Here is a 15723-nt window from a genome sequence, read left to right on the forward strand (position 1 = left end):
CATTACCCTCGACGAATTGCCTATACCAAAGGGTAAAACATGAGCTAAGAAATATTTTCCAAAAAATCACGGTGTCCTTGGAAAATCACCTCAAATTCGCATCTATCGAAAATGGTTACATGTGCCCCAGTCTCCCCTATGCATATTTTCAGGACAGAGAAAAAAGCGCGCAAAATGGCTTTGTGAATAAAGAAATTTTGCATATTTTCTGGAGACTTCATTTGAATAAGTTACGGAAAGCTGTAAAATATGCAAGAATTACATACATCTTAGGGGTATTTCAAAAATGAGCTCCTAATAGCAGGCAAACATGCATGAGTGCAGGGGGGGTGACATTAGTTCTAAAAAATGCGACCGGCTTTAGTGTAATTTTTTCCCTGTTTTCGTACACATTTCACGAGATATCTCCAAAATTACGTAGGTTGCCAATTTAGGATTTTCGGTTGCCTCTTCATTATTAAATTGGCTTTTATTTTATATTAGTATTTTTTGCTAATTCATTCTACAATGACAGAAAACAGCTAATAAACTCAAAAGTTTTTCGGCTCGCTAGATATATGGGAAACATAGGAAATGTCATGCCCCTGCATGAGTGTATTTGCATAATAATATGCATATAATTCCGATATGCTAATCCCGGGACCCTCTGTAATGTTCAAAATTTCTTAAAATTCCTCATAATGTAAACACTTTGCAAAATTTATTCCCTTTTAATTCCACTTAAGAAGAATTACAAGTACTGACCTAATTCGCTATATTCCACTTGAGTGCTAAAAGTGACGTTTTCTTATAATGAAGTTTCTTTGTTATAGGAAAACTAATTTAAATTCTATGACTCAATGAAAGTAAAAATTCCTTTTGAATTATAGTTTTTTTTAATGTGATTTTCTAATGAATAATAGATGAATGTACAAATAGCTTGTTATTGTCAGTTATTTTTGCAAATTCAAGAAATTAAGATGTGAAAATGTTAAAAATATTGCTGTTTAGCAAATCGCCTGTGTATTCCCAAAACAACTTTCTTGTTGTTATGACTACCTACTCTTAATGAAAAATTAAAATTGTTTGAAGCAGACTAGAAATATAGAATTATATCCAGTCATCTTAACTAAGACTTCGGTTTAAATGGCAATAGCCGTGAATTCTCAGCTAAAATCTCAACTGAAACCCTCAAGCAAATTGCTGTCTGAATAGTACGAACGTGCCAGTAAGAAGATTGAACATTTTCCAGTCACACATCGCATCATTATCACTGATTATTGATAATTGACGTGCATTAAAGTAAATATAGGTGTGGTGCTCGATACGATACAATTTTCTCACTCCTATTTCTCTTTCTCCATCCTATTCAAGACTTGTCACACAAATAATATTTTCCATCTTTCACCCACTTCCACTTGCCTAACATATTCATTTCATTTTTCTTCCCTTTCGCTTTGTGCAATCACACTCACAGAGTTTAAAATGTTATCAATTTTTCATTTTGTTTTAAAGCCGCGCATTCAATGTGTGAGGTAAATGTCCATAAATATCCCAAAACATAAATCCACACTTGATAACAATTCGTCACAAAAAGTCGTAGAATTTTGCCATTTTGAGTTTAAATTTCGCGCACGAATAAAAAGTTTCACTCTTTGTAGGCTTTGTGTAATATGGCATCAACAACAAAAAGATATATGCTAAAAAGCATCAACATTGACGACTTGTAATTTTATTGCATAACTGTTGCTTCTCGTAAATGTTCGTCTTTTTTTTTCTTGTGGCTCCTCATCGACTGGACTAAAAGAAAAAGTATTTACCACTCTACAATTTTACCATTCAACTTCTTTAACTGTTTTCTGTGTCTTTTTGCCTTTTCTCCCACTTGCAGTACATTCATTTTGAGATCTTCAACCTCTTCCTTTGCCCCGTTTTCCGTTCAACAATATAACACAACACGACGCTCTTTGCGATTCAACCTACATGAACTTTTGATGTTTGATTTAGAAATTTAAAGTGATTAACCACACACACACAAAATCTTTTGTATTCTTAACTGGGTAAACTTGAGCAAGGCTTTGTGATGGTAATTCTGAATTTTGAAAAATATTATTTAAAATAACCGGCTTTAAATAATCTCAAATTAAATTAAATAACGCATGAGTTTATTGACCTTGCCATAAACTGCAATATCAAGTTAGATTGCTTAAAGCAAAATTATCAAGTTTACCAATAGTTTACATCTAAAAGAACTCTAAAAACTTACAAGAAATCTTTCCAAGAGTGTACATTCTTTTTTTATTCGCACAGCAAGACAAAGAACTCTTCTTTTTCGTAACATTATCCATTTATTTCCTCCACACCAACTTTGACCCCATTTCCCATGGATTCACTGACTCAATGATTTTCTGTTGTCCGTCTCGTTCTTTCGAGATGACTATCATGTGCAAATGCTCCGGAAATTGCAAGAGGGTGTGAAATAAATCCCCTAGAAAATTTTCCAAGCAATAGACCTTTGAATTGTGACAGAATTATCATCATGCAATTTCCTCTCATCTTCAGAACTCAGAATTATTCTATATACTCTATAATACTAATGTGTGGTTTTCTGATATAAAAGAAATCCCGCGTTAAATGTGTGTTTCCATTATTTTTTCCCCTCATTCATGCTAAATCCAATGAATGTTTGCATTGATTAAGAGTGTATTATTATATCAAAAGAGAGGACCGTGAGACGAGTGAACGGGAAATAATGAGAGATATCGCATTCGAAGTTGACGTCAGATTTTATTAATAAATCCTAAAACACCAAAAATTTTTACTTGGCACTCGATAGACCTTTTTGCCACAAGACGCCTTGAGGAGAGGATTCATGTGTGGCTTGAAATGAAATTGAGAGGGTGTGTGGTAAATTGCGTGTCAGCAAAAGGGTAAATTATCACCTGGAAAACCTTTGAAAATCACAACTATTGCAATCTAACTTGATTAAAACCTGACTGTTAGGTAAAGCCAAGTGGTTCGTATTGGATTTAAATAGGTTATACTATGATTTTTCGCTAAATTAATAGCCCATGAGTGTGTTTATCAAAATAAAGAAAACCTGCATATCAAGACATCAATTAATACAATATATTATGAATAATTTGGTGACTAAACTTTATAATGTATAGTAAGCTCCAAAACGTGACATATAGATTGCACTATAATTGACAGATGCTTAACAGTTAAGTAGCAGACAAAAGACTATTTTGCGAGGGTTTTATAACAAATCTAATTATTTGCGTAAGATTCATGCCCAGCGCACAATAACTTTTGTTTTGTAAACAATTTTTTTGACGTTTAAATGAGGGTGAATGAAATCTAGACTAGTCATCTCGCTCACTCTTATAGGAAATTTTGAAAACATATTTACAAACAAAATTATGCATCCTCAATTAAGTTAACCCCTGTTAAGGGCAAGATGGTTCAAGTCAGCCCGTTTTTCGGATACACTCCAATAAACATTAAAGAGGGAGGCTTTAGTCTTGATAGGTGTTCATCAGTCTCATATTTTTGTATTCATTTTTTATATACTTCAGAGTATGTAGTGAATGTAGTGAATAGTGAAACAACTTTTGATACTATCAAAACCAAATGGGTTTAAGACAATTTCGTGTGTTGATTTACCATTGGTTTTTGATAAGAAAAAAATACGGTCATAGCAAAAGCTTGGCTTGATGAGTAATATCTAAATTCCTGTCTCACCAAAAGCAACGAAGGAGCATTGATTTTCTAACTTTAAATATGACCGTAAAGATGCAGATAATGCTAATCGCGTTGGCTGCCTCTCACCAGAGAGCATTTAAAAAAAATCTACAAAATGGTTTTAGCTGTTATAGATGATCGGGATGATCGTAAACGGGAGTCGCTTAATATATCTCACATTTTTAAAATATCAAAAGGTATCATATTCATAATTTTATATGAAAATTTGGATATTTGATTTAAGTCACCAGGAATTTTTCAGGCATTAAAGGTATTTGAATTACATTCATTGAACTTCACTGAACTTGATTTAACGGGGCATGGGATTGATTGATAACCCCATTCCTGCATAAGAAAAAAATAATAATGCCTGTTTCGAACTCCTCTTGCGAGAAGGTCTAGTTCCTCTGGGATTAGAATGTTGAACCAGCATAATTATGATTTATTATTGTAAAGGCTATTTTCAAAGTGGTTACCGAGTTTGATCATAGTCGATCAAAATATATTTTGCAGAAATTTAATTTTGGATTTATTCCTCATCTATCGTATAGTCAGGATCTAATAGCCCCCTGTGTTAAGCTTAAAATAAATGGTTATTCTTCTTTTAAATCTCTTTTAAATTTAAAGTGCAAGGACCCTTTAAATCTGTACATTTTGAAAATTTTGAGATAGGGTGGAGTAAGTACTTTTGGCCACTTTACGGTTTCATGTGCTTGTAATTTTTATAATCTTTATTTAAATAAAATGAAATTCTGTACAAAGATACCTTAAAGCCGTTTCTTCCTAATAATCCAAGAGAATTTCCAATTTTTTTTTGGATATTTTAGTGAAAAATGCATTTTATGCAACTATGCATGTTTCAGTACTTTTGGCCACTTTGTAAGCACTTTTGGTCATTGTGTATAAACACTTTTGGCCACTTGTTTTCAATAGAATTTTAATAAAATAACAGAAGAAATAGCTTTCGAAAACTTTCACAAATACACAGCACAAGTCCTATTCTTATTTAACTCTTTCGCGTCATTAGGGTCATATATGACCCGGGGAAAAAACAATTTCTTTTGACTATTTACATTAATTGAAATCTATCGGTTTGTGCACGACATCATAATAGAAGGATGTAAGATTCTTGGCTAATTTTCTCAAGACTCCAGATATTCAGGAAAAGAAAATATTTGAGATCAAAAATCACGAATTTCGAACTTTGTGAAATGACTTTTCTTTTTCAACATTTTTTATATTCATATATTTTTTTCAGCAAAAAGTTCTTTAGAAATACGAAATAGAATATCCAAAGATTGTATATTGCATATTTTGATATAATAAACTACATTCAATTTTCCAGAGAAGCGTGTAGAATTTTCCGGGTCATATATGACCCTATAGTCCCCAAGGATAACAGTGTTTTCGTCCCAAACCTGCAGCGAAATGTAGTTGGGACATTGTTTTTCTTTGTGAAATGCAGGTGGGACATCTTGCTCCTGGACATTTCATCTTATATCTGATGAATTATAACATATTTTGCAATATTTTAGAGTATTCTGCAAGCGTCTCATATTGTGCAATTGTATTGTGTGTGAATAAATATGTGGATAAGTTTATTTTTGCCAAATACCACTCAAAATATTGTGACAGTGACTGTTCAAGGGATTACCAGGAAGATTCCTCGAACACCAGGAGTACAGTGTTCATCAAAACAATCCAGTTTACCATGGTTTTGGCCAAATTAGTAACTTAAAGCAAAAAAAACTCTTAAAAAGCCCGTGATATAGATTTTGAAAATGGTAAATACACTTCCCTTGAGGACGACAGGGTCATATATGACCCGGGGGTTTTCCGAGTTTTCACGCAATGGAAAATTTTTTTCCTCTCAGAACTATTATATTTCATCATAAAGCATTAGGAAAAACTCAATTTTGCATGAATTCATCTGCTGAATAAAAGTGGGACGCGAAAGAGTTAACACCAATTTTATGTGATTTTAGAGTATTTTAAACGACTTTTTGCACATTTTCTTTTTGATATAAAAATCAGTCAAAAGTTACGATTGTTTTTTACTGAAATCCACATGTAAAATGTAAGGGAAAATGAATGGCCAAAAGTACTTACACAGCCGAAAAAAGTAAGCTCTTTTAGCCACATCCGATTTTTATTTAATTTGTTAGAAAATCTTATTAAGGATGATATCACAATAAAATTTAGTCAATTAAGAAGTGGACTTTCATTGAATAACATCAAATATTTTCATCAAAATATGAAATAATGCAAAACAATTCCTCTTAATATTAACAAGTTTCTTAAGAATCCCATGTTTTTTTTAGTAATTGTTTACCTTGTCGAGAATTTCTTTCAATAACTTAGGATTAATCAAGTCGATACAAAATCAAATATGGTTTTCTGATTCGTTAGATTAGTTCTAAATAAACTTATAATTGCCTTACAATGTGATTTTACTTTAGGTGGCCAAAAGTGCTTACATGGCCAAAAGGGCTGACTGTACCCTAAACCTGTAATACATCAAAAGATTCTCAATCTCTTTTGGGTTATTTAATTTAAAGGACGTAGAGGTTTGGGCAATACTTTGTTAACAATGTTTAGAAAAAAAAACAATTCTTTTCATAAGCAAATATTTTGATAGAAACATGTTAACGATTTTTGGGTTGACTTATGGGGGTGCCATTCGAATGTCCCAAGTGTCCTAGTTCCTCTGGGATTAGAATGTTGAACCAGCATAATTATCACTTATTATTGTAAAGGCTATTTTCAAAGTGTTTACCGAGTTTCATCTCAGTCGATCAAAATATATTTTGCACAAATTGAATTTTGAATTTATTCCTCCCTCATCTATCGTATAGTCAATATCTAATCGTCCCCTGTGTTAAGCTTAAAATAAATGGTTATTGCTCTTACCGTTTGGCCTCTAGAGCTGGCGACCAGACGGACGGACAGACGGACGGACAAACAGCGTGTCAAGATTTCTCAGAAATCGTCTGAAACGCGAAGATTTGTTGAGAAAGTGGTGGTCCCCGAATGGTGGAAGATAGAAATTTGGGGATGAAAAAGTCGAGGGATTATTATACACTAGGGGTCCGTGGTGCAATTGGTAAGAGCGTTCGGCCCTTGGGCGGTGTGATCCTCGGGTCGCCTGTAACAGATGTGAGTTCGAGTCCCGCCCGGTGTAAATGATTGAAGCATCTGAATGGACACTGCTCTCTCTCCTCGCTCGGATTTCGTTCAGTAAAATATGAAGTGTTCGAAGCCAGAGTATATGCGAAGCCTGAAAACTTTCCCTACTTCTATTCACTATGAATTTTTTTATGTTTCACAGTTCTTATGGAAAATTTTCAGCAGCCGAGTTACTTGTAATAAAACTTTTAATTTCTAGTTCTCAATAAACTGATTTTATGACATTGATATGGAAGCATGATTAACTGGTAAGTTTGAGGTTTAGAATTCTTATCAGGAAGGAAATCAGAATCAATTTTGGCTTCAGGGGATCTTAACACAAGGATCCCATGCTGATGTGTTTCTACGAATATTTGCTTGGATTTGACTTAGCCATCTGAAAAAATAACTTATTCCAATAGTGGGCTAACAAGAGAATCATAATAACCTAGTCCCAGTCCCAGTGCTTCTTCCTGCTCTCTCACTGAGAATTTTCACATGGAAGAGAGCTGAAAAAGATGGGAGAGACGAAAAGAAATCCTCTCACTATTGGTGAAAAATCGATTTTCTTGCTTTTCTGAGTACTCAAACAAAGAAACTTGTTAAGGAACATCTCTTCTTATTGGAATAGACACACTACTGTCCAGATTCCCAAATTTGAAAGTAGGATTAAACAAGAGAGAGAAGCTGAAGCAGTGTCAAGGAAATTGTAATTGGGTTAATTGATTTGAGAGGTGGAATTATGTGTGTTGCTGGGTGATATTTTTAGCATCTCATCACGCATCCCCCAAAAAAAAAACTTTTATTGTCCACCATTTGCTCCCCGAAATTGCATATTCATATAGCCTCAATTTGACCACTTTGGAACCCACTCCCTGAATCTCTCACTCACACACAGTGTCCGGACGGGCAAATGGGCGAAAAATATCCAATTTGACGCACCACACCCAGAAGAAGACGTCTTCCCATTGTGGCCGAGATGGCGAGAAAGAGGAGTTAGCACAACCGGCGCTTAATTGAATCAGTGAAAAGTAGCGACTCAACATTAATTATATAAGCGGGAAGGAATAGACGCGGCCGCATTGCAAACACACAAATACGGTAAAAAAAAAATTATTATGTATCGCCGGATGATGGAAAGTGACCCCCAAGATAACTTACCGTCTTGCAGCCGTCCTATCCAATTGTTTGGCGTCTCTGCACACACAACTTCTGGACTTCTGGGAAGCGTCCTGGCAATTTGGATAGAAGTATCCGGGCGCAAATGGTGGCAAATACACTCAAATATCGTCCAAATTTTTTTTCACCAAATAAGTGGCATACGCCCAATATCCAAGAGCAAATGAGACTCTCTTCTTTTCAATCAACTATTTCTCAGTATCTACAGCACTACCGCCACATTTAGACACCACCAGCCACATGGAGCACACAGACTTGATGATATTTCACAAATTTCTACAGCATTTACCAATTTTGGGGGCACTTTTCGTCGTTCTGCTCGTTCGTAACTTCCTTCCGATATCCAAAATGTCGACTTTTCTTGTCGCCAGAGGCATACAGCGCCAATTTGCACTGGCTTCTTGGGCAATCTTAGAACTATATTTTGTAATTAGAAATCCCATCACCCAATGCGCCACTATCGCATTTTATTTCAAAGCTCTTAACGGTTTTTATATATCTTTTAAGAATAAAACCAAATAAAAAACAGCAATTACTTTAGCTTACTGAATTATAAATGAAGAAACATTCAAAAAAAAAGTTTTGAGAAATCAAAGATTGCTATAAGAATTTTTTTTTGCATTGGAAGAAATCCTTAAACATCGACCTCTTTAACATAGCAAGCGCCACTCGTGGCTGGATATGACAACTGCACTGCACAGTTGACAGTTGACACACCGCTTGCGCGATGTTTGCATAGTTTTTTTCTTATTTTAGCATTTTTTAGTTTTAAGGATTGTTAAGTGAACTAATTTCTTGCACAAAGGTAAGTTTCAAGTCTGTCGCATTGTTTCCATTTCAGTTCTTGTGCATTTGAGTTTATTTAGTTGTAGTAGACGTATAGTTTGATACAATAACCTCACTTTTTCTGGGTACAGAGGAGAGGCTTTCTCAGGGAAATGGGGCGCACACCATCACCGAGCCCCGCTACACGTCGCGACCGTCGAAAGGAGAAGGAACGTGATCGAGAGAAGAGGAAGAAGCGTCAGAGATCTCGCGAAAGAGATGACTGGGAGCGCAGCGACCGCCGCTTGAGATCACATCGATCCCATTCAAGGAGCCGGGAGAGGAGCGATCGTCCACCACGCAGATCGAGGTGAAGGACTAAGTGTAGTGTATTGTGTGCCCTCTTTTTTTATAATTCACCTTCTCTCCACTTGCAATGAAATCCAAGCTCATATCGTTGGTTCCAAAGAAGACTATTGTAAGTCTCTAAAATACAACTTTTCAGGAGAGAAGTTTAAATGTTTGAGATATAATATTAAGCTATAAAAATTTTACTGCAATTAGTTTCCCTCTACTTTTTGCAATATATCGTAGAAAAATGTAAGTACTTCCTCATGAAACATGTTCCACGATTGCAGTTTTAGTGGAAAATGTAAAAAAAAATGCCTATCTATTAATGTTTTTTGGAAAATTTAACAGTCGGAAAAATCTATATAATGTATCTCGACTTATCATAACCTAGAGCGGAATTTTTAACAAGATGCATGTGATAAGTCGACATACAATATTGGAAAAAAATCAGAACTTGGTAATTTAAAATGACTTACAATAGAAATATTTATATTGAATTTGATATACCGATTTTTTAGAAATATAAATAGAGCGTACACAGTAAAAAAATGTGTAAAATTTTACTATTAGGGGAAAGTGGTCTGCCTTTGAACGAAAAATGATGTTCAAAATTTGAGATTTTTTTCAGAGTAAACTACAACATGAGTTTTACTTTTCACTACACCAAAATATTCTCTTGTTCATTAAGCTTCTATGCTTACCCCATTCAGGACTCCCAAGTCCTCAGTTTTTCCTAGTGAGGAACTTGAAAATGTTATGTCGATATATTCAAAGGCAGCCTGCATGGTCTGCCTTTGAATGTGGTTGGGCAGCCTTTGAATCTTAATTTTTCACTGAGAGTATTAGGGCTGTAACATTAAACGGCCCATAATTGATTAGCATGAACCCTAATGCACTCAATAAAACCACCACTGCAGTCAAAAGTCATTATACAACAACATTTTTTACATTTTTCTGAAGCTCTGTTTTTCACTTGAAAATTTGTAATAAAACGCCATTGAAGTTGACAATTGTCAGTTTGAAACATCCCGGCCGGAGCAAGATAGCATTTTATAAGTATTTGTATGACATTCGTCAGACCAAAGTAGGAGTTCTATTCTGCTCCCGGACAGGAAGCTGTCAGATGTTTCAATGCATGGAAAGAGAGGATTCAAAGGCACACAACATTAAGATTCAAAGGCTGCCGCAGAGCAATATTTGCAAACTTTTATCACCCACAAAAATTGTCTCATCTGAATCAAAATGTATTTGGAGAAATACCATCCAAGAATAACCTTCTATGACTCACAATAGAAGATTTGTTCGAAAAATTATTTTAATTATGAAAAAACACATGAATTGTGGAACATCAAAATTACAGTTTAGAGCTCAGATTCGTTTTTTTGCCCTAGCACCTAGAAAATAAGAGCTAGGGTCTGCATTTTTTGATGACTTGTGAGGATTATGAATAGCTATCTAATAGTTAATAGAAAAGAATTTATGCTTTAAAGAAAAGTGAAAAAATTACAATATTCAAAGGCTGTCGCATTCAAAGGCAGACCACTTTCCCCTATAATAGTGCAAAATCGACCATTTTACTTGTTTAATTTAAAAATGTTTAAAAAATGCACAACATTTTGGTAATTTATTGTCACGTGATTGAAAATTACCACTTATTATAGTTGAAAAATTTTCAACAATGTTGTTTAATTTGAAAAAATGTGTAAAATTTTAACACTATAATAGTGTGAAATCGGATAAATTAATTATTTAATTGCGTTTTGTGTAAAATATCTCACTGCTATAATTATAAAAATTTTTCAAAAATGTTTCGTGATTTAAAACTGTTTGACAAGTTCTAAAAATTACCACTTTTATAGTATGATTACAGTTTTTCACATTATTATAATGTGAAAAAATACACAACTTTATGGTATTTTTTGGCACATCATCAAAAATTACAACTATTATAGTTTGATCATAATTTTTAACACTATTATAGTGTGAAGCATTGTGTATTTCAACCAAATGTGTTGAATTTTTAAACAAAATTTGTTGAATTTTGAGACAAAAGTTGTTGATTTTTAAACAAAAGTTGTGTAAAGAAAGATTGTTGAATTTCGAATTAAGACTTATACTTCTGTCGAGATGCTTTTCATTGGGCAAAAGTCATATAGAACATCAAATATTTATTTGCATAATAAGTATATCGTGAAGATCGGAGCATCAGATGTAATCATTTCGCATTAGGGGGGATCCCGAGTACAGGAAAAACCAATAAAAATGTCTAAAAAGGCAAAAAAATCAAAATCTTCGAAATGAAAAGAAAATTCAACAATAAACAGAATTCAACAATTTTTGAATTTACACATAAAAATTCAATAATTTTTAAATTCAACAATTCCAAATTCAACATCTTGAAATTCAACAACATTAAAGAACAAAGAACTGAATTCAAGATACAAATTTCATTTATAAACCTTATATATATATATATAAATTTGATTTGTCTATCACATAAAATTACATCTTTACATTTTTATTGCGCTCTTTCCCAATTTTTTGAATTCATAGGTAAAATTGTTATCTAGGGACTATTTTTTTGTGAAATTATAATTATTGCATGGTCAAATTTAATTAATTTTTGCATACAAATTTGCTTCAATTTCTGACTATTTTGATAATGGCAAATTGACTATATTGACTTCGCGTTAAATTTATAACCTCTTGTTTACATGAAATTATGACTTACAATAGAATTGCCATGCAAACGCTCGGATTTTACTCTATAAAACTCCAAGTTATAGTATTGTAAGTCGTTTTGCAATACGAAATTCGTCAAAATTTCCGCGCAGAATTATTGTAAATCGCAAATTCTCTTTAGCTGAGTTTCTTTACAATCTCGGTTTTGTTGTCCTAGGTGAAATCCGACCTCATCAGATCGGGCCCAAATTTTGGATATATGCGTTTTGACACTCATAGATCATGAATATCATATGCGCCAAAAATCGATTTTCGTGGACGTCCCGTCTGTTCGTCCGTCCGTCCGTCCGTCGTATAACCACTTCTGGAGAGAGAACGGAAAGAGATATCCACAAGCGGTTTTCGGCAAAGGTTAAATGTCGCTGGGCGGCTAGAAGTAGCTGACGTCAGATCCATCCCCCGCCCCCTCCTTCCGCCATTTTGAAACACCCCCAAATTTTGTTTTCTCAATAATTCAGCCCCTATGGCATGGATCGATCTCAAATTCTAGTATGTTATAGCTGAGCCCAAGACCTTTCGATCGATACTGAACTTAACCTCCTTCGACTCCCCTGACACGAGCTGGAGGGGGTCAAAAATTCAATTTTCAAATGGTTATATTTCCGCTTCTAATTGTCGGATTTGGAAAAATTTTGATGTTTTGGAAAGCTCTCGTGGAGTAATACAACCTTTATGACTTCCCAATTTCATCCGATTAAATCGAAGGTCCGATTAATCGAAAAATCGATTTTCAGTTACTCGATCTCGAATATTGCGAAAACTAGACAACGCTTTTTCTTCAAATTTTAATATGTTGTAGCTGAGGTCGAGACCTTTCCAACGGTGGGTCGCACTCTTCCATCAATGTTCCCTGATCCGAGCTATAATCAAAAATCTCATGACCGGACTGCATTTCTGTTTTTATCAAGGGATTTCGATGAAATTTTAGCATATATTGTATCTGAGAGCAAGATCTTTCTAACGATGGGACCCATCCGTCACTACCCCAACCCACTGTACCCCGACCCTTTCTAATATCCATATGGACCGGACTCTATCACTTATGTTTATTAACCGATTTCAATGAACTTTTTTTTCTTTTGTTGGTCTTCCCCACTCAGACTATTTAAAATAGAAAATGACCAGTGATAAGCCCAGATAAGCTTATGGTAGCTGAGATTCTTTACAGATATCCTCGAAATGCGTGCAACTCGGAATGCGTGAAAATTCGATTGTGAGTTGAATTTTGAGGGTAAAGAATCGCGTCGAGCCAATTTTATCCATTTCGGTGGCCGAGAACAGTTTACTCGACGCGATTCTTTACCCCCAAAATTCAATTCACACATTCCGAGTTGCAAGCACTCCATAATTGAACGCATTTCCAGGTTACCTGTAAAGAATCTCTGCTACCATAAGCTTATCTGGGCTTATCTCTAGTTTTCCTATTATAAAACGAGTTACAATACCTAAATTTCCCAATTTATTTTTTTTACAGATTAGAGTATTGTAAACCATTTTACGATAATTAAAGATTAAATATTTTCCGGGGAATACTATTGTTACCCTTTTTACAATAATATTCTTTGGAATAAGTTCGAAAAATGCTCCGAACTATTTTTAGTTTTTTTTAGTAACTTTTGCAGGAAGAAATTAATCAACATAAAATTTTGTGGGAATGTAGATCTAAGGTTTCTGCATTCAATGATACCATCTTTTTATACTACTGTACACTGAGAAAAAAAGAGGGTGCGATCAACTTTTTTTCTCATAACTTTAACACTTTTTAGGTGTAAAAATATATCAACATTTTATAATGTTAATTTTACACCTTTTTAAGGGTAAAATTAACATGAAAAAGGGTAACTTTAACCCATAATACACCTAAAAAGGGTAATATTTACACCGATTTCGGATTAATACTGCAGGGTAAAATTTAACATTTCCGGAATGTTACTTTAACTTTTTCGGATTTCTCTCAGTTTAGGTAGACTTACAATAGTCTTCTTCGGAACCGACGATATTCCAAATGCATTGAATCTGGTAAATTTTTGAATTGATGTCATTGACGTAGTTTTGGCTTGGATCTCTTGTCCCTGTGACTGAAGTTAATAGGGTTTGTTTGTTGGTGGACATGGGGTAGGTCTAGATCGAGATCCAGGGAGTATGTACGTGAGCGAGATCGTCGTGAACAGCCGGGCCCCTCGAGATCTCGAGGCCGCGGAGGCGGAAGCGGCGGTGGGAGTTCTAGTGCTGGCGGTAGTGAACGTCCGTCAGTGAGTGAGGCAGATCTCGAGGGGAAGAGTCCAGAGGAGCAAGAGATGCTGCGCACGATGGGCTTCTGTGGCTTTGACACCACTAAAAACAAGAAGGTAGAGGGTAACAATGCCGGAGAAGTTCACGTGATTCTCAAGCGAAAGTACCGGCAGTACATGAACCGAAAGGGTGGCTTCAATCGCCCCCTGGATTTTGTCGCTTAGAGATCTTAAGTCGCGACGATAACATTAACTACCTGCAATTTACCTCCCGTTGAATATTTCTTCGTTTATCATTTCATTTTTTTTTTTTAATTTTTGTTCTGTTATCAAATCACTAATCAAATCAATCTCAGAAGGATATTTACTGAAAGTGACGGGTATTTTTTTTTCACCACAAACTATAAAAAACAGATTATTTTATTACAAAACCTCCACACCTACAATAGCCACATAAAACCACAATAGTTATTTTATTTTACAGCCAACACAGCAATAGTTATTTACAAATGTATTACCTCAAATGTTAAATTTTGCAATAGTTATAAATTTTTACAGGAAATGCAATTTTCCCTGGGCTCTTGATCTGTAAGAGCATCAGCAGGGGAATTGTATTGTAAATCAGGGATTCAATTCAATTGGGTAAATCCACCACAACACAAATCAAATCCAATGCCATAGCCTTAAAATTCAGCTGAAGGAAATTCTTGTATCCTTCCTGGATTTCCACACACACACACACAACTTGCAATAGCTCAATAGATAAAAAAAATAAACAAAAATTATAAAAATATACCTCACTAAAAGTTAAATGAAGAAATTATTGTTACAAAATTATTGTGATTGTACCAAAAACAAAAAGAAGAAGAAGGAAAAAAAGGATATGAGAAATTCTCATCAAAAAAGCATGCATAGTTGATTAAGAAATTGCAGGAGAGCCTCTTAAAAAAAAAAGAATTTCAAATGTTAGCAGTTAAGAATCATTTCATCTCATTACAGTATTTAATCATTTTTGTAGCCACCAATTCCATCGTTTATTATCACAGTTTCTTTTTTTTCTATAATTCAGTTTTCTTACTACAGTTTGTATTTGATAATAATTCGTATAAGATATACACTATCGTTCAAAAGTGTTCGTAAAGGTGAATAGAAATATTTGAGAGATAAAATCTAACTGAGAAAATTTTACAATTTGAATTCTTTTGCGTCCTGAAATACATTGCAAAAATGCTTCTTTTTAAAGCTTTGTGAGCTGTGATTCTTTCACTATCAATTCGACTTGTAAGATGAGCCACGTCAAAAGTGTTCGATTATGGGCGGAGCTAAAAGTTTTGACCGTTTCGACACATCTTAATATCAAAAAGGGAGCAGTGTCCCAGAGTTGCGAATTGCTCGAACTCGTTACTTAGATGCTATACCTCAAAAGTAGGAGAGATTGGGGCAAAACTTGTCAAAACGCATATTTAATTCTTTCACGAGCTCTGAGAACACTTAAACGTTTTATAATGAGCATATTCTTATAGGAAATTTACTGCTCTACAACATTGCAGAAGACTATTTTCCTTTA

At 34.5% G+C, this 15723-nt stretch overlaps 2 protein-coding genes across 5 annotated transcripts in view; one reads left to right on the forward strand and one right to left on the reverse strand.

The window, feature by feature from the left end:
• LOC129800838 (protein hu-li tai shao) overlaps positions 1–8479 on the reverse strand; it is a 56489-nt gene extending 48010 nt beyond the window's left edge. For 2 of the 4 annotated variants that reach the window (XM_055845551.1, XM_055845533.1), the window contains exon 1: positions 8050–8457. The gene's annotated coding sequence lies outside the window, so the exon portion shown is untranslated. Of the gene's footprint in view, positions 1–8049 lie in introns of all 4 variants that reach the window. The other 2 variants (XM_055845523.1, XM_055845542.1) reach the window with 2 other exon arrangements.
• Positions 8480–8750: 271 nt separating this feature from the next.
• Positions 8751–15181, forward strand: LOC129801447 (U4/U6.U5 small nuclear ribonucleoprotein 27 kDa protein). The gene is made up of 3 exons (XM_055846511.1): positions 8751–8872; positions 8987–9202; positions 14045–15181. Exons 2-3 carry the CDS (start codon positions 9006–9008, stop codon positions 14379–14381), a joined length of 534 nt encoding a protein of 177 aa, XP_055702486.1. The 5' UTR covers positions 8751–8872; positions 8987–9005; the 3' UTR covers positions 14382–15181.
• The last annotated feature ends 542 nt before the right edge of the window (positions 15182–15723 follow it).

Source organism: Phlebotomus papatasi, chromosome 1 (assembly GCF_024763615.1).
Source record: "Phlebotomus papatasi isolate M1 chromosome 1, Ppap_2.1, whole genome shotgun sequence".
Classification (NCBI taxonomy): Eukaryota; Metazoa; Arthropoda; class Insecta; order Diptera; family Psychodidae; genus Phlebotomus; species Phlebotomus papatasi.

Bases quoted from the DNA above. Each gene is read 5' to 3' on its own strand.
- LOC129801447 (XM_055846511.1), top strand. From the start codon at position 9,006: ATGGGGCGCACACCATCACCGAGCCCCGCTACACGTCGCGACCGTCGA. The intron at 9,203-14,044 runs GTGAAGGACTAA...GACATGGGGTAG, and splicing joins CGTCCACCACGCAGATCGAG to GTCTAGATCGAGATCCAGGG.